General features: G+C 43.1%; 1 protein-coding gene across 1 annotated transcript in view; it reads left to right on the top strand.

The window, feature by feature from the left end:
• The first annotated feature begins 1,146 nt into the window (after window positions 1–1,146).
• Window positions 1,147–18,811, top strand: part of ECT2L (epithelial cell transforming 2 like) — a 94,948-nt gene continuing 77,283 nt past the window's right edge. The window contains exons 1-2 of the mRNA XM_064360628.1: window positions 1,147–1,212; window positions 2,508–2,620. Of these exons, the coding sequence (XP_064216698.1) occupies window positions 1,147–1,212; window positions 2,508–2,620 (179 nt within the window). The remainder of the gene's footprint in view (window positions 1,213–2,507; window positions 2,621–18,811) is intronic.

Below are 18,811 nucleotides of genomic sequence, written 5' to 3'. Positions count from 1 at the left end.
GCTGGGATCACAGGCGTGAGCCACTGCACCCAGCTCAGTAAGCTATGATTGCCCTACTGCACTCCAGTCTGAACAACAGAAGCGAGACACTGTCTCAAAAGAAGGAAAAGGAGAAGCAGAAAGAATAAGAAACACCAGAGATCTCTGTTTCTGCATGCATGAGGAAGAAAGGCCACGTGAGCACACAGTGTGAAGGCGGCCAGGAGAGAAGCCTCCCCAAACCAACGCTACTGACATCTTAATCTTGGAATTACAGCCTTTAGAACTGTGAGAAAATAAATTTCTGTTCAAGTCACCCAGTCTGCGGTAGTTTGTTATGGCAGGCCTATTAGGCTAAGACAGTACTCCCCTAAACTGTGCCTGGATTCTTGAACCACAGAAGCTTTGAAAAAGTGTTTGTTATTTTAAGCTGAAATTTTTTGGAGTAATTGGCTTTGCAGCAATAAATAATACATTAGCCTATTTTGTTTTTCTTTATATCCTCTTTGACCTCTGCCCTGAAAAGATGGGCAGGTGGAATGTCATCTTCCAGCACTTCAAATTCTTGCTTTTGGACAGACACAGTGGCTCTTGCCTGTAACCCCAGCACTTTAAGAGGCCAAGGTGGGCAATCGGTTGAGGTCAAGGAGTTCGAGACCAGCTGGCTAACACGGCAAAATCTCATCTGTATTAAAAATACAAAAATTAGCCAAGCATGGTGGTTCACACCTGTAATCCCAGCTACTTGAGAAGCTAAGGCTGGAGAATGGATTGAACCCAGGAGGAGAGGTTGCAGTGAGCCAAGATTGCGCCACTGCACTCCAGTCTGAGCAACAGAAGTGAGATTTCAGATGTGGGCTAAAGTATGCAAGAATAGAATAATTGCGATGATTTGAAGTTCAGGGGATTTTTGTATATATTTGTATGGTTTATTATATATACATATATATACACACACACACACACACATGAATTGTTATAATCTCTGTATATCTATATGTTGTATGTGAATTTCTATAATTATGTAATTCCTATAAGGACATTAACATATTGGATATTTCTAGGTGATTTTAATTGCACACCTATTGAAATAAACCTGTAGTTTCTAGAAGCGGAAGAAAATTTGCTGAGATGTCAGCTGGGGATTCTTTCTGGAGAACCCCAGAAATGGAGAGCTTCCACACGAGATTTAGTGCCTGGACGCCTTTTAACAACAAGTCATTAAATAGACAGGTAAGTTACATATTTTAGAATAGAACAAGTTTAATTTGGAAGGTTAATTTTACTGTGATACATTGGATCTCATGCTGCCATATTTTTTAAAGAAAAACTCTCTAGAGAATTTAGCTTTTGAGTCAGTTTAAACAAAAATAAACCTAACTTTGTCCCAAAGACAGTCTCTTCTCACCCCAGTCCTCATCTCCTACCTTAAGGGACGCTCCAGATGGCCTCTGTTTTCACTCAGTACCTCCAGGGATAAAATAGAGACCTCCCAGACATGGCTGCTATAGACAGGGGAGGAGACGGGAAGGGTGTGCTTTTGGTGGTGGAGGCTGGGACTGTTGATGCCTGTGTTCCTGGGCATTTCTGTAATCCCTCTTCCCTCCTGTGCCAACTGGATGGTTCCACGTGGCCTGGGGATGCCACTCCCATTTTAAGGTAATTCAGGAAGTTGTCATTTAATGGCCTATGGTGGCTCTGGCAATAGAGAAGGTGAACTGGGTGCTCAGAGCTCTCGTGGGTGTTCTTGTGAGTTCAGCCTCATTTACCGAGGAAGGAGACTAGACCCAGCTGCGACTAAAGCCTGACCTATGAAAATAACAATGAATTTGTTATCTCTATCTGAGCAAAGCTGGACTGAAACCCAGGCTTGCAGGATTCTGGTCCTTAATGTATTTCTTCCCTAGAGACAGCCTGTCTCTGTTGGCTATTTAGCAATACTTAACTTTCATCTTGGTGGGTACTATGAAGATCCAGGGTTGTGGGTTAGTGAAGTTATACCTACCTCAGATGGTCCTGTTTTCACAATCAAATGAGTGTAGCCCGTATATGTTTCCTTTTTTTTTGAGACAGAGTTTCACTCTTGTTGCCTGACCTCAGGTGATCTGCCAACCTGGGCCTCCTAAAGTGCTGGGATTACAGGTGTGAGCCACCGCGCCCGGCCAATGTGTTCCGGATGAAATGTATGGACTCTGTTTCTCTAGGCCACATTAGCCTAGGTAGAAACAAGATCCAGGAATCATTACCTCTTTGTTTTCTAGAGGTCCTTCTTGGGCCCCTCTATAATTACATCCCTGCCAGCCTTTCCCACCAGCCCTCCCAGCAAGCCTGGGCCTGTCAGTATCCCTGGGTTAAAAATTTAACCTGAAAGGCGAGAGCTTTCTATCTGTGAAAGAGCTTTGTGAACTGTAATGCACTCTGCAAATATTAGCTGTAAGATTGCTGGTACATTGTCTAAAGATTGCTTAGCAATTAAAAACATGTTGAACTGTACAGCAAAATGTCACTTCCTCCTCTCCCCCTTATAGCTCTTTCAGGAAAGAGTGGCTCTTATAAGTCATTGGTTTGACCTCTGGACTAACAAGCAACGTCAAGAATTCTTATTCGCGATTTTTTTACGATGCACTAAATCACAATTAAGGTAAATGTAGCCTAATTATGTAATTATCATTGATTCTTAAAGAAACCATATATAAATGTTTATATAACCTTTAAGAGATTTTCTTTTTTGTTCTTAGAAAAAAAAAAGTGATCGATATTTTAAGGTTTATAAACAGACTCCCCCAGTGCCTGCTTCCTCCTTGAGGCTGAAGTGCAGCAGTGGGGGTGATTTAACACTTTTTTTTTTTTTGAGATGGAGTCTCGCTCTGTCACCAGGCTGGAGTACAGTGGCGTGATCCTGGCTCACTGCAATCTTTACCTCCCAGGTTTAAGCAATTCTCCTGCCTCAGCCTCCTAAGTAGCTGCAACTACAGGCGCACACCACCATTAGCCCGGAGCATTTTTTGTATTTTAGTAGAGATGGGGTTTCACTGTGTTGGCCAGGATGATCTCAGTCTCCTGACCTCGTGATCCCCCCGCATCAGCCTCCCAAAGTGCTGGGACACTTGAGACACCACACCTGGCCGATTTAACACTTTCATATCATGGTGGGACACGTGAGACACCACACCTGGCCGATTTAACACTTTCATATCATGGTGTGACTGTTTCATGTTGGCAAAAACTCAGTGGCTTCAGCCAGTGAATTTTTAACATTCTGTTAGCATATTAAATTTCCCTTGGAACCATCAGACAGACAATATATTGCATATGGATGTCTGGGACATAGGTAGGCATCAATCATTAAATGAATAGATGGATCTAAAAATATATAATGACAAGTGACAGTGGTTGAAACATTTAGGAATATGGGCAAGACTTACACAGCCATAGTCAAGGATTGCCAGGAGGGTTCTTTTTCTCATTCTTTCTTATTCTCATCCTTCCCTCATGTTACGTAATTGATTTTATTTTTATTTATTTATTTATTTGAGACAGAGTTTCACTCTTGTTGCCCAGGCTGGAGTGCAATGGTGCGATCTCAACTTACTGCAACCTCTGCCTCCCGGGTTCAAGCAATTCTCCTGCTTCAGCCTCCCAAGTAGCTGAGAGCACAGGCATGTGTCACCACGTCTGGCTAATTTTGTATTTTTAGTAGAGATGGGGTGTCTCCATGATGGTCAGACTGTTCTCGAACACCTGACCTCAGGTGATCTGCCCGCCTCAGCCTTCCAAAGGGCTGGGATTACAGGCATGAGCCACTGTGCCCGACCTGTAATTTACTTTAAAACACTCAGCATAGACGAGTATGACATCTGTGAGTTGAAGTTACACCCAGGGCAGCCTGTGTTCCGGTCAGTAATGAATATACCCTAGGGGTCATCAGCCAGCTCCAGATTGGAAGGTCGTAATACCTGAGTTGTTATCAGATACTTTGCTAACTAGCATAACAAATATCAGACATTATTCTCAAAACAAGCAGTGGCTTGTTAACTAGCCAGATGAATGTTAGAAACGAATTCTCTTTTGTGAAATTAAAGGTATTCAAGGTATGTATGGACTGACTGAAAGATTCTAGAGAGCCCTCCAGCTTGCCTGGGTGTGGCTGAAGAATCCAGCCAGGCTGGTAGCGGGTACGTGGCAGGATGGTTTTCTAGCCTTCAATGCTAAATAAATAGCCTATGTTAGTCTGGAGGATTTCTGGTAGCCTGAGACCAACAACAAGGGTAATAATAATAGAATACTATTTCTGAAACATCGTCCTTCCTCAACTGAATAAATCTTTTACCCAGAGGAGAGAGAGCTGGGACTTCATCATGCCGCAGAGGAGACTGTATGAAGTTGTTTGGGCGTATTTACTAATGTTTGTTTAGAAAAACTCTAGGTTTGGCATCATTTGGTGTTAGGTGCTTTTACTAGAACTTGGTGGTGAGGTTGCAGGGGAGGCGAACCTTTGGATGTCTTCGACAGCTACCGAAAGTATCTGAGAGTTGTGCCTGATCGAATTGGCTTATTTTATCTTGCAATACTTGCTTCTTGTTCTTTCTTACACATTTTCCTTCCGATCCTTTTTGATCAGCCATTTTTTTCTCTTCTCTCCACCTGTCAGCTACTCCTGCATCTGTGGGTACAAAGCGAAACTTTTGTTGTTGTTTTTCAAGAGCCAAGTGCACATAGCAAAGCAGATTGTCGTCACTGGAAGGAGACAGGCATCTTCCTGGCTCTGTTGAAAGAGGCTACAAAGACAGGGCACAGATAAACAGGACCTTCCGTCAATGTTGAAAAATCAGGGAGAAGGGACATTTTATGATAGTCATTGGCGAGGTTTCCTTTTGCTTCAGCTTTGCAGCTTTCAAGATAAGAAAATCACAGACCAGACTTCACATTTATTAACTTTGTGCATCGTGTTCTAGGCTTGTGTATCATAAACCCGGCAATGTCAGTCATGACCACTGGAGGTCATTAGAGATCTTGGCAAACTTTGAAGCCCCGTAACATTAGGCCTGACATTTTGTAGCTGGAAATGGCATCCTTTTGTGGTAACTGAATTCTTTTTTCTGGGAGACAAAAATATAAAACTAATCTGTTCAGTGAAAGTACTTTGCCTTTTTTTTTTTTTTGATGACAGCAGCATTTCTTCAGAGAGCAGACGATTGTATTTCATAGTTCCATGAAAGTTAATGCAATCAACTTGCCTTTAAACATCTTTGAGATCTAACTCACATACAATAAAAAACATCCATTTACAGGTACAATTCAGTGGTTCTAGTACATAGTTGTGTGGTCATCACCACATGTTAAGGTTAGACCATTTTCATCACCAGACGAAGAACCCCCATAGCCATTAACAGTAACCGCCCAGCTCCGTTCCTCTAGATCTGGGCAAACATGAGTCTACTTTCTGTCTCTATAAATTTGTCTCTTCTGGACTTTTCATATAAATGAAATTATACAGTATGTGGTCTTTTGCGACTGGCTTCTTTCGCAATATTATAATGTTCTCAAGGTTCACGCATTTTGTAGCATGTAACAGTACTTCTTTCCTTTTAATTGCCAAACATCCTATTGTATGGATATTCCATATTTATCTATTCATCAGTTGATGTACATGCAGGCTGTTTCCCATCTTTATTTACAATAGTTATTGTAAATAATTAGTATAAATAATGCTGCTATGAACATCTGTGTCCATGTTTTTGCAAAGGGATGTTTTTATTTCTCTTACATATACATACAGGAGTGAAATTGCTGGGTCCAATGGTAGTGCAATCGATTTTTAATTATGAAGTTTTTTTTTTCCGAGATGGAGTCTTGCTCTGTCACCCATGCTGGAGTGCAGTGGTACGATCTCAGCTCACTGCAACCTCTGCCTCCCAGGTTCAAGCGATTCTCCTGCCTCAGCCTCCCAAGTAGCTGGGACTATAGGCATGCACCACCACACTTGGCTAATTTTTATATTTTTAGTAGAGATAGGGTTTCACCATATTGGCCAGGCTGGTCTAGGACTCCTGACCTTGTGATCTGCCCACTTTGGCCTCCCAAAGTGCTGGGATTATAGGCATGAGCCACCACGCCTGGCCCTTAGGCATTTCTTTTGAATCATTTATTCCTGTAGTCTCACTTACCCAATAACTGTAAATAAGCTTGTTAAAAAATGAAAGAAATTAGTATTATTTGAATGCTTGAAATCTTTCTACGTAAACTAGGCTATATTCGTGCAATACCTTTCTTTCAGTACTTTTTCTTTCAAGGTAGAGAAGCCATTGTTTTAGATGTTTTATAATTTCCAAATAATTTTAATTCAGTCAGTTATAAACAGGGTATTGCAATATTGGTGGGAACTGTTCTCACAATTTTCTTTAAAAATGTCTTAATTTCTATGAGATATACTCAAATATCTTAGAGTTTCTTTTCTGTCCTAATAAATATTCCCTATTAAGTTTTAAGATGATGTCCTAAATGGAATTATATGATATTTAAGACATTTTTTAAAGGTTCAGCTTCTTAAACCATCCTTCTAGCAAATTCTCCTTCTCACCACAACTTAAATGTCCCTTCTCCTGGGAAGCCTCTGCTTGTCTCTCGTGCCCAGCAACTTTTATACCTCAATCGTGGCTTTTCCCTGGTATGTTATGGCCCCACGTCCACATGACTAAAGGTTCCCAGTGATGTCTTTCCCCTATCGCTTGACTAGGCTGACCTTTCCTATGACTCCTTAAAGGAAACTGGGCTGCTTGTGTCTGTTTTACTTGGAGAAACCTCTGAGGAGTCTGAATCAGTCTCCTTGCCACACTGGTGGGACCGGTTTGGAATTGCCTCTGCTTAGTGCCTGATAATTCCTCATACAAAGGCCTTTGGTTCCAGAGGCAGAGCTGCTCAAACTTGCAGCTTTCCTGGGTGGGGCAGCATTCATACAACTGCTTTCCCTAGCGGGGGATGCATTGATCTTGGTATGTAAGTGCGTGTGCGCGTGTGTGCGCTCACGTGTGTGTGTGTGATCATAAACAGCCCATGAGGGATTCGCTCGTCACCCGTCTCCATCAAAGCAGACTGGAAATGGGGTTGGATGGAATAAAAATATATCCACCCATGTGTATTAAGAGAGAACAGCTCCCACTCCCAGTGCAGTAACCCCTTCCCTTCTCCCCAAGCAGCCTGTGAGAGCTCACTTGAGGACACCTGCCTCAGCTGTGATCTGTGAGGCAATCTGATGTGCAGTTTTTCAGAGACAACATACTCCTAGGTTAATTTTAAACACAGAACAGCACAGTTCAGTATAGTAAACACAGTTACTGAAACAGAACAGTAAACACAGTTACTGAATGTCCATTTAAAAGGAGGGTATTTCTGTGTGGAGATGGTGAAGATGTTAAAGAAAAGAAACATCGGCCAGGTGTGGTGGCTCACGCCTGTAATCCCAGCACTTTGAGAGGCCGAGGCGGGTGGATCATGAGGTCAAGAGATCGAGACCATCCTGCCAACATGGTAAAACCCCCTCTCTACTAAAAATACAAAAATTAGCTAGTCATGGTGGCACGTGCCTGTAATCCCAGCTACTTGGGAGGCTGAAGCAGGAGAATCTCTTGAACCTGGGAGGTGGAGGTTGTAGTGAGCCGAGATCACGCCACTGCACTCCAGCCTAGGGGACAGAGCAAGACTCTGTCTCAAGGCCGGGCGTGGTGGCTCACACCTGTAATCCAAGCACTTTGGAGGCCAAGGCAAGTGGATCACCTGAGGTTGGGTTCAAGACCAGCCTGACCAACATGGTGAAACCCTGTCTTAAAAAATAAATAAATAAATAAATAAATAAATAAATAAGGAAAAGACTCTGTCTCAAAACAAAACAAAACAAAATAAAAGGTAAAAAAACATCAAATGAAACTTGCTGAAGACAGTCAAGGTAGTTGTTACTCAGAACCATGGAGCTGGGTATGGGACTGCTGCCTGGGGTCAGGGGAGAGAGATTGGGCTCAACTCCAAATGCAGCATGGGCAAGTCAGAATGGATAGCCAAGGAGCAGGGTGGGGCTCAGTGGATGGAAAATTACTCGAGGAAACATCAGGGGCAAGCAGGGATCTGGATATACTGACCCAACAGGACTCTTGCTGAAGACAGGCCAGGGTGCTCAGACAGCACCTGGGGAAGGGTGGAGGATGAGGAACCTGATAAGATAAAGGGCAGGGGGTTCTTCCTAAACTGACTTAGCCAGGCTCTTTACTAAAACTGAATTTTATAAGGGAGTGCATAGGTGGGCCACGGAGAAGTTTCAGAAGCCTGACTAAAGTTTGGTCAAGCAGAGAATCTTTGTCAGACAGGAGAGGGGAGTATTCAAAGCGAAAGTGTATACTTGTATCTAAAATGACTGTTTTCTAAATATCCAAGGCAAGTCTGGAAATTCGAGCACCCTGACTTCCCTCCCCTTAGTGCAGTATTCGGCACATGTTCCTGCCCTTCTACCCAGGTGGGTTGGTTAAGGAAAACCATATGAAATATTAGCATTTGCAATTAGGATGGTTTTTAGAGGTGAATGATGCTCAAAAAGAAAATTATTAAGTTTTAAAAGGAAATGAGAAAGTAAAAGCCAAAGCTCTTTGATTGTGTGGATGGAGGGAAGATTATTGGCCTATATCAGGCAACGTTGTCCAATGCAGGCTTGAAGTTCTCACTCTCATTTTGTGAGTGCGTGGAGCTGCTCTCTCCGCCTTTCTCATGTTAAGCTTCTCTGTCTAGTGCTTGGCACCATCTCACACTATGTGCCATGCAGGACTTGTTTATTTGCTGTCTGCCTAACCCACTAGAATCAGGGCTCCATGACAGCAAAGACTTTGGTGACTCTTTTCATCTCTAGCTCTTAGAGCCATACCAAGCACATAGCAGTCACTCAATAAATACTTGTTGAATGAATTCAGATATCTAAAGCAGTTCTAATTCCAAAAATGACAAAAAGATAATCAGAAAATAATTTTCATTTGGTAGCTCTCTAAGAGGAAGGAGTTTTAAAAAATATTCCAAGTTTTAATTAAAAAATAAATTAGCCAGGCATGGTGGCAGGCACCTCTAATCCCAGGCTACTAGGGAGGTTGAGGCAGGAGAATTGCTTGAACATGGGAGGTGAGATCACGCCATTGCACTCCAGCCTGGGCAACAGAGCGAGACTTAGTCTCAAAAAACAAACAAACAAAAAAATCCAAGTGTTAGAATATAGGAGACTACTAAATACTTTGCTTCATTTGAGTTTTCATTATTTAATTCAAGGTGGCTGGAGAAATCTCTCCCCTTGTCTTTCTTCAATTCCTGCTTACAGGGTTAGACACTGTTGATTACCGGCCCAGCCAAGCCATTCCACATTCCTCTCCTTCTCCCTGACAAAAGCCCTGTTTCCCCCCACCACCAGGTATTCTGTGCTTCAGGGGTGGCTGGTTACCCCACCCTACCAAGGGTGGGTCAGGGTTGGACTGAATTCATCATGATCATTGCCTCCCCTGGATGGTGTCTGGTTTAGGAAAGGGCATACAGATATTAATTCTGCCCAAGTAGACATAAGGGTGGAGAGTTTTCTTCTTGCTGAAAGAAACTTTAAAAAGATTTGAGGAAGAACATCTTCTCTTCCAGGCTGCTAGCAGTGGTCACTGTTATGTGAAGACCAACGCTCACAGCAGTTAGTTATTTGAGAACTATTTTGGGACAAGCCTGAGGACCAAAGCAAACTGTTGAAGATGGCGAAATGAAAACATAAAAAAAATCCTCGGCCCTGGATGGCATCACTGATTCCTCCAATTTGCTAACTCTGAGGCTGCCCTTAATTGTTTGCAGTGAAAGGAAGAAAAATGGGTTGAAAATGGTCCATAACAGTCCATATATCTAGTAGTCACTTCTCTGATCATCTTAGCTCTCCAAATTTTATCTGAGAACCAGGAAGGAAAAAAGAAAAGCAGTGAAACATTCCTTTTAACACAGGAGAAAGGCCTTCAGACTCTCATGCATAGCCCAGATATTTCATTAATTTGGGACTTCAAGGCCAGGCGCAGTGTCTCACGCCTGTAATCCCAGCACATTGGGAGGCCAAGGCGGGCAGATCACCTGAGGTCAAGAATTCAAGACCAGCCTGGCCAACATAGTGAAACCCTTTCTCTACTAAAAATACAAAAAATAGCCAGGCATGGTGGTGGGCACCTGTAATCCCAGCTACTTGGGAGGCTGAGGCAGGAGAATTGTTTGAACCGGGAGGCCGAGGTTGCAGTGAGCTGAGATCATGCCATTGCACTCCGGCCTGGGCAACAAGAGTCAAACTCAGTCTCAAAACAAAAACAAAAACAAAAACAGAACAAACAAAAATTGGGGAGTTCAATGAAGTGATTCAGAAATGAGTTGTACCTGCCTCTAAGATCATGACATGTACATTCAGTGCTTTGAATTTGACATTGGTATTAGCATTAGGATCTGCTATGCTTCGACCTCCTACCAATGGGAAGTCAAGTTCATAGCTGTTGCGAAGGGATGGTCCCTTGGAATCACTTGGAGTTTGTGAAACAGATAATGAGCAATGGAGATTTTGGCTCAACACAATGGAATGGGGTGGAGGAAGCTGTTTTTACAAAACTCCCCAGGTAATCTGGTGTACAGCCAAGGGTCAGACACAGGCGTGGGTGACCCGAAAGCCCCAAGGCTTCTTCCATCACTTGATTCTACTCCTCCTTGGAATCAGGAATACAGACCACATGAGCTATCTTGTCCCTTCTAGTCTCAGTGTGGTGAAATGAAATGATTTGTTCCAGTTCTGTGGGTGCCTTTTTCATCTTGCAATTGTGATGCTACTTACTGGCTTTAGAATGCGTTTCACTGTGGGCAGCCTGAAGGTTGGCATGAATAATGAAGGAAACATCTTATTCTCACATCATTGAAAACTCCAGACATGGGTCTTCCTGCAGTGGAAGCTTCTTGCAGTGGTTCTGTAGTGAAACCAATGGCTTGTTTCTTTCTGTGCCTCTGCTCTGCCTCTGTAGCCACAGCTTTATCCTGCCATTCCCTCAGATGTGTCCAGAAGAGAAAAAAAAATTTGTTTGGGGTTTACTCTGATTAGATGTGCTTAAGTCCATGCCTACTTCTGGCCACTTGCTGTGGCCGGGGAGTGGCCTGTACCTTAATCATGTGCTTTTCAGAGCTGTGGTGTGAGCTTCTTTAGAATTATGTGCACCGCCAAATAAAAGTTGGGGTTATTTCACCTACAGAAGGGTAAATAAATGAAGCATGACAAAAGCTAGTTTATTTACTTAGCATTGAATAAATACTGACAGAGAGCCAACCATGGACCAAGCACAGTTCTGGGTGCCTGGGATTCAACAGTGACAGAGTGAAAAGGTCCTGTTCACTGCAGTGATATTTTAGTATAATAAAACTAAGATAGGAAAGGGGTGAATCCTGGAAGCAGCCAGACATCAAAGCTTCTAGCCCCTTGATGGGGAGACCAAAGAGCCTCCACTGCTGGTTTTGAAGATGGAGGAAGAGGCCACAAGCCAAGGAAGAAGGCAGGCAGCTGCCAGGAGCAGGAAAAGGCACAGGGGCTGACTGTAGCCCAGAGAAATGACTTGAGACTTCCGACCTCCAGAACCATAAGAAAATCAATCTGTGTTGTTTTAAGCCACTATATTTTTTGTCACTTTGTGTACAAATTTGTTAGAGCAGCAACAGGAAACTTAAATAAGCAGTGATTTTCTATTTTTCAACTTCTATTCTTTTTTCATTTTTTATTTTAGTTTATACACATTTATTTAGTCCCAGCCAGGCTGCAAGCACTCTGCCAGTTGCCAAGGACAGAGCAGTGAAGAAGACAGGAGTGGAGACAGACATTACATGGTGAAGGAGGCCGGGCACAGTGGCTCACATCTGTAATCTTAGCACTTTGGGAGGCTGAGGCTCAGGAGTTCGAGACCAGCCTGGGCAACATGGTGAAACCTCGTCCCTACTAAAAAATGCAAAAATTGCTGGGTGCTGTGGCATATGCCTGTAGTCCCAGCTATTCAGGAGGCTGATGCAGGGGGATTGCCTGAGCCCGGGAGGCAGAGGTTGCAGTGAACCAAGATTGTACGATTACACTCCAGCCTGAGTGACAGAGCCAGAGACCCTGTCTTTGAAAAAAAAAAAAAGTGGAGTCTGTTAAAGGACTGAGTCAGCAAGAATAAAAACACAAAAACAGCGCTTAGATTACACTGTAGTGCACATCAAGTGTAAAGGACACAGGTTTCAGCCAAGGGTATGAGATGGCATGAAGCACGAGTGCTCAGTGTCAGTCAGCCTGCCATAGGGACGTGTTTGGGCAGCAGGAATGGTTGGCTTGTTGAGGTGGGGAGACTCTGGCTGTACCCTAGCCATGTCACCCTAAAACTCCACGATCAGCACCTGATCTGGTTGCCTGTGTTGTTGCCAAAATAGCTTTCACCAGCCACCATACTCTGACCCACCATACTAGTTCCAGCTATTTCTGGCTCTACCCACTAAAACCACATCACCTCATTGGCCCTAGGTTACTCTGAAGTATCACACATAGGAAGTCAAACTGCAATTATGCAACAACAATATGTCTGCGTGCGTGCATTATACTTCAATTCCCATGATCCAAGGCCGGCCTGGCTAGCCTGACATATCACAGAAATAGCTATGACTGGGAGAATTGACAAAGGAAAAGTAATGGGACCTCACCTAGTCCAGAGGGTCAGGGGAAGCTGCCCTGAGGATGGGATATTTACGCTGGAGGATGAGTAGGAGTCAGACAAGCCAAGACTTGGAGAATGACTATTCTATCTGGAGGTGACAGCATGTGAGAGAGCCTTGGTTCTTCTTTGCCTGCTCAACACCAATACCAGGCTTTTGTAGAAGCATTAGAAAATACAGTTAAGGCTGGGCACGGTGGCTCACACCTGTTATCTCAGCACTTTGGGAGGCCAAGGCGGCCAGATCATTTGAGATCAACCTGGCCAACATGGTGAAACCCCATCTCTACTAAAAATACAAAAATATTAGCCAGGCAATGGTAGCACATACCTGTAATCCCAGCTACTTGGGAGGCTGAGGCAGGAGGATCACTTGAACCCAGGAGGTGGAGGTTGCAGTGAGCTAAGATCATGTCACTGTACTCCAGCCTGGATGACAGAGCAAGACTCCATCTCAAAAAAAAAAAAAAGGAAAAGAAGATTGCTGGCAAGATGGCCAAATAAGAACAGTTCCAGTGCACAGCTCTGAGCAAGATCAATGCGGAAGGCGGGTGATCTCCACATTTCCAACTGAGGTACCTGGTTTATCTCATTGGAACTGGTTGGACAGTGGATGCAGCCCAAGGAGGACGAACTGAAGCAGGGTGGGGCATGACCTCACCTGGGAAGTGCAAAGGGCTGGGGAACTCCCTCTCCTAGCCATGGGAAGCCATTAGGGACTGTCCCCTGCACTCCGGCCCAGATACTGTGCATTTCCTATGGTAGTCACAACGTCCAGACCAGGAGATTCCCTCCAGTGCCTACAACACCCAGGCCCTGGGTTTCTAGCACAAAACTGGGCAGCCATTTGGGAAGACACCAAACTAGCTGCAGCAGTTTTTTTCATACCCCAGTGGCACCTGGAATGCCAGCAAGACAGAACTGTTCACTCCCCTGGAAAGGTGGCTGAAGCCAGAGAGCCAAGTGATCTGGCTTGGCGGGTCCCACCCCCATGAAGACCAGCAAGCCAAGATCCACTGGCTTGAAATTCTCGCAGCCAGCAAAGCAGTCTGAGCTCAACCTGGGAGGTTCAAGATCAGTGCCAGGAGGAGCATCTGCCATTGCTGAGGCTCAAGTAGGCAGTTTTAACATCACAGTGTAAACAAAGTCGCCAGGAAGTTCGAACTGGGTGCAGCCCATGGCAGCTCAGCAAGACCTCTGCAGGGCAGGGCATAGACTCCCTCCTGCTAGGCAGTGCATCTCAGAAAAAAGGCATCAGCACATCAGGGACTTATAAATAAAGCCCCCACCTTCCTGGGACAGAGCACCTAGGCAAAGCTTCAGCAGACTTAAATGTCCCTGCCTCACAGCTCTGAAGAGAGCAACAGATCTTCCAGCACAGTGTTTGAGCTCTGATAAGGGACAGACTGCTTCCTCAAGTGGCTCACTGACCCCTGTGTATCCTAACTAAAAGACACCTTCCAGTAGGGGGCCGACAGACACCTCATACAAGAGAGCTCTGGCTGGCATTTGGCAGGTACCCTTCTGGGACGAACGGGCAGAGGAAGGAACGGGCAGCAATCTTTGCTGTTCTGCAGCCCCCACTGGTGATTCCCATGCAAACATGGTCTGGAGTGAACTTCCAGCAAACTCCAGCAGACCTGCAGCAGAGGGGCCTCACTGTTATAAAGAAAGATAACGAACAGAACTAAATAGTTGCAACATCAACAGAAAGGACGTCCACTCAGAGACCCCATCCAAAGGTCACCAACTTCAAAGACCAAAGGTAGGTAAAGCCACGAAGATGGGAAGAAACCAGCACAAAAAGGCTGAGAATTCCAAAAACCAGAATGCCTCTTCTCCTCCAAGGAATCACAACTCCTTACCAGCAAGAGAACAAAACTGGATGGAGAATGAGTATGATGAATTGACAGAAGCAGGCTTCAGAAAGTGGGTAATAACAAACTTCTCCAAGCTAAAGGAGCATGTTCTAACCCAATTCAAGGAAGCTAAGAACCTTGAGAAAAGGTTGTATGAAATGCTAATCAGAAGAAACAGCATAGAGAAGAACATAAATGACTTAATGGAGCTGAAAAACACAAGAGAACTTCGTGAAGCATACACAAGTTTTAATAGCTGAATTGATCAAGTAGAAGAAAAGATATCAGAGATTGAAGATCAACTCAATGAAATAAAGTGAGAAGACAAGATTATTAAAAAAAGAGTGAAAAGAAATGGATAAATCCTCCAAGAAATACGGGATTACATGAAAAGACCAAATCTACCTTTGATTGGTATACCTGAAAGTGATGGGGTGAATGAAACCAAGTTGGAAAACACTCTTCAGGATATTATCCAGGAAAACTTCTCCAACCTAGCAAGGCAGGCCAACATTCAAATTCAGGAGATACGGAGAACACCACAAAGATAATCCTCAAGAAGAGCAACCCCAAGACACATAATCGTCAGATTCACCAGGGTTGAAGTGAAGCAAAAATTGCTAAGGGCAGCCAGAGAGAAAGGTCGGGTTACCCACACAGGGAAGCCCATCAGACTCACAGCAGATCTCTTGCCAGAAACCCTACAAGCTAGAAGAGAGTGGGGGCCAATATTCAACATCCTTAAAGGAAAGAATTTTCAACCCAGAATTTCATATCCAGCCAAACTAAGCTTTATAAGTGAAGGAGAAATAAAATCCTTTACAGACAAGCAACTGCTGAGAGATTTCATCACCACCAGGTCTGCCTTACAAGAGCTCCTGAAGGAAGCACTAAACATGGAAAGGAACAATCGGTACCAGCCACTGCAAAAACATACCAAATGGTAAAGAGCATCGACACAATGAAGAAACTGCATCAACCAACGGGCAAAACAACCAGCTAGCATCAAAATGACAGGATCAAATTCACACATAGCAATATTAACCTTAAATGTAAATGGATTAAATGCCCCAATTAAAGACACAGACCAGCAAATTGAATAAAGAGTCAAGACCCACCAATGTGCTGTATTCAGGAGACCCATCTCACATGCAAACACACACATAGGCTCAAAATAAAGGGATGGAGGAAGATTTACCAAGCAAATGGAAAGCAAAAAAAAGGAGGGGCTGTAATCCTAGTCTCTGATAAAATAGACTTTAAGCCAACAAAAATCAAGAGAGACAAAGAAAGGCATTAAATAATGGTAAATGGATCTATGAAACAAGAAGAGCTAACTATCCTAAGTATATATGCCCCCAATACAGGAGCACCAAGATTCATAAAGCAAGTTCTTAGAGACCTACAGAGAGACTTAGACTCCACAAAATAGTGGGAGAATTTAACACCCAACTGTCAATATTGGACAGATCAATGAGACAGAAAATTAACAAGGATATCAAGGACTTGAACTCAGATCTGGACCAAGTGGACCTAACAGACATCTACAGAACTCTCCACCCCAAATCAACAGAATATACATTCTTCACAGCACTACATCACATTTATCCTAAAATTGACCACATAATTGGAAGTAAAACACTCCTTGGCAAATGCAAAAGAACAGAAATCAAAACAAACTGTCTCTCAGACCACAGTGCAATTAAATTAGAACTCAGGATTAAGAAACTCACTCAAAACTGCACAACTACATGGAAACTGAACAATCTGCTCCTGAATGAATACTGGATAAATAATGAAATGAAGGCAGAAATAAAGATGTTCTTTGAAACCAATGAGAACAAAGACATAACGCACCAGAATCTCTGGGACACATTTAAAGCAGTGTGTAGAGGGAAATTTATAGCACTAAACGCCCACAAAAGAAAGGAGGAAAAATCTAAAATCAACATTCTAACATCACAATTAAAAGAACTAGAGAAGCAAAACCAAACAAATTCAAAAGTTAGCAGAGGATAAGAAATAGCTAAGATCAGAGGAGAACTGAAGGAGATAGAGACTTGAAAAACCCTCCAAAAAAAATCAATGAATCCAGGAGCTGCTTTTCTGAAAAGATCAACAAAATAGGTAGACTGCTAGCTAGACTAATAAAGAAAAATAGAGAAAAGAATCAAATAGATGCAATAAAAAATGATAAAGGGGATATCACCACCCATCCCACAGAAATACAAACTACCATCAGAGAATACTATAAACACCTCTATGCAAATAAACCAGAAAATCTAGAAGAAATAGATGAATTCATGGACACATACACCCTCCCAAGACTAAACCAGGAAGAAGTTGAATCCCTGAATAGACCAATAACAAGGTCTGAAATTGAGACAGCAATTAATAGCCTACCAACCAAAAAAAGTCCAGGATCAGATGGGTTCACAGCTGAATTCTACCAGAGGTACAAAGAGGAGGTGGTACCATTCCTTCTGAAACTATTCCAAACAACAGAAAAAGAAGGAATCCTTCCTAACTAATTTTATGAGGCCAACATCATCCTGATACCAAAACCTGGTAGAGACACAACTAAAAAAGAAAATTTCAGGCCAATATCCCTGAGGAACATCAATGCAAAAATCCAGTAAAATACTGGCAAACCAAATCCAACAGCATATCAAAAAGCTTATTCACCATGATCAAGTAAGCTTCATCCCTGGGATGCAAGGCTGGTTCAACATATGCAAATTAATAAATGTAATCCATCACATAAACAGAACCAAAGACAAAAACCACATAATTATCTCAATAGATGCAGAGAAGGCCTTTGACAAAATTCAACAGCCCTTTTTGCTAAAAACTCTCAATAAACTAGGTATTGATGGAACGTATCTCAAAATAATAAGAGCTATATCACAAACTCACAGCCAATATCATACTGGATGGGCAAAAACTGGAAGCATTCACTTTGAAAACCAGCACAAGACAAGGATGCCCTCTCTTACCACTCCCTCTCTCACCACTCCTATTCAACATAGTATTGTAAATTCTGGCCAGGGCAATCATGCAAGAAAAAGAAATAAAGGGTATTCAGTTAGGAAAAGATGAAGTCAAAATGTCTCTATTTGCAGATGACATAATTGTATATTTAGAAGACCCCATCATCTCAGCCCAAAATCTCCTTAAGCTGATAAGCAACTTCAGCAAAGTCTCAGGATACAAAATCAATGTGCAAAAATCACAGGCGTTCCTATACACCAATAACAGACAGAGAGCCAAATAATGAGTGAACTCCCATTCACAATTGCTACAAACAGAATAAAATATCAAGGAATACAACTAACAAGGGATGTGGAGGACCTCTTCAAGGAGAAGTATAAACCACTGCTCAAGGAAATAAGAGAAGACAAAAACAAATGGAAAAACATTCCATGCTCACGGTTAGAAAGAATCAATCTTGTGAAAATGGCCATACTGCCCAAAGTAATTTATAGATTCAGTGCTATCCCCATCAAGCTACCATGGACTTTCTTCACAGAATTGGAAAAAAACACCTTAAATTTCATATGGAGCCAAAAAAAGAGCCCGCATAGCCAAGACAATCTCCTGCTTCAGCCTCCTGAGTAGCTGGGACTACAGTCACGTGCCACCACAGCTGGTTAATTTTTGCATTTTTACTAGAGATGGGGTTTCGCCATGTTGACCAGGCTGGTCTTGAACTCCTGACCTCAGGTGATTCACCCACCGCGGCCTCCCAAAGCGCTGGGATTACAGGCATGAGCCACCGCACCTGGCCTCAGGTACTTCATTATAGCAACACAAAAAGGACCTAACACATATACAAACGATATAAGGGACCCTGTATATTCAGGACCTATTTTTAACAATGATCAGCTCATGGTTCATATTATTTCATCTATTTTCCCAAAGTTGTAACCACCTCATATACCCTGGATTATTTTTGTTGTTATTGTTTTTTTGAGATGGAGTCTCACTCTGTCCCAAAGGCTAGAGTGCAGCAGCACAATCTTGGCTCACTGCAACCTCCGCCTCCCAGGTTCAAGCAGTCCTCCTGCCTGTCAGCCTCCCAAGAAGCTGGGCAGGCATGTGCCATTACACCCAGTAATTTTTGTATTTTTAGTAGAGTCAGGGTTTCACCATGTTGACCAGGCTTGTCTCGAACTCCTGACCTCAAGTAATCTGCCTGCCTCTGCCTCCCAAAGTGCTAGGATT

Source organism: Aotus nancymaae, unplaced genomic scaffold (genome assembly GCF_030222135.1).
Source record: "Aotus nancymaae isolate 86718 unplaced genomic scaffold, 86718_ANA_hifiasm-v0.15.2.pri h1tg000040l, whole genome shotgun sequence".
In the NCBI taxonomy this organism is placed as follows: domain Eukaryota; kingdom Metazoa; phylum Chordata; class Mammalia; order Primates; family Aotidae; genus Aotus; species Aotus nancymaae.
This window is presented reverse-complemented; position numbering and strand designations above follow the sequence as displayed.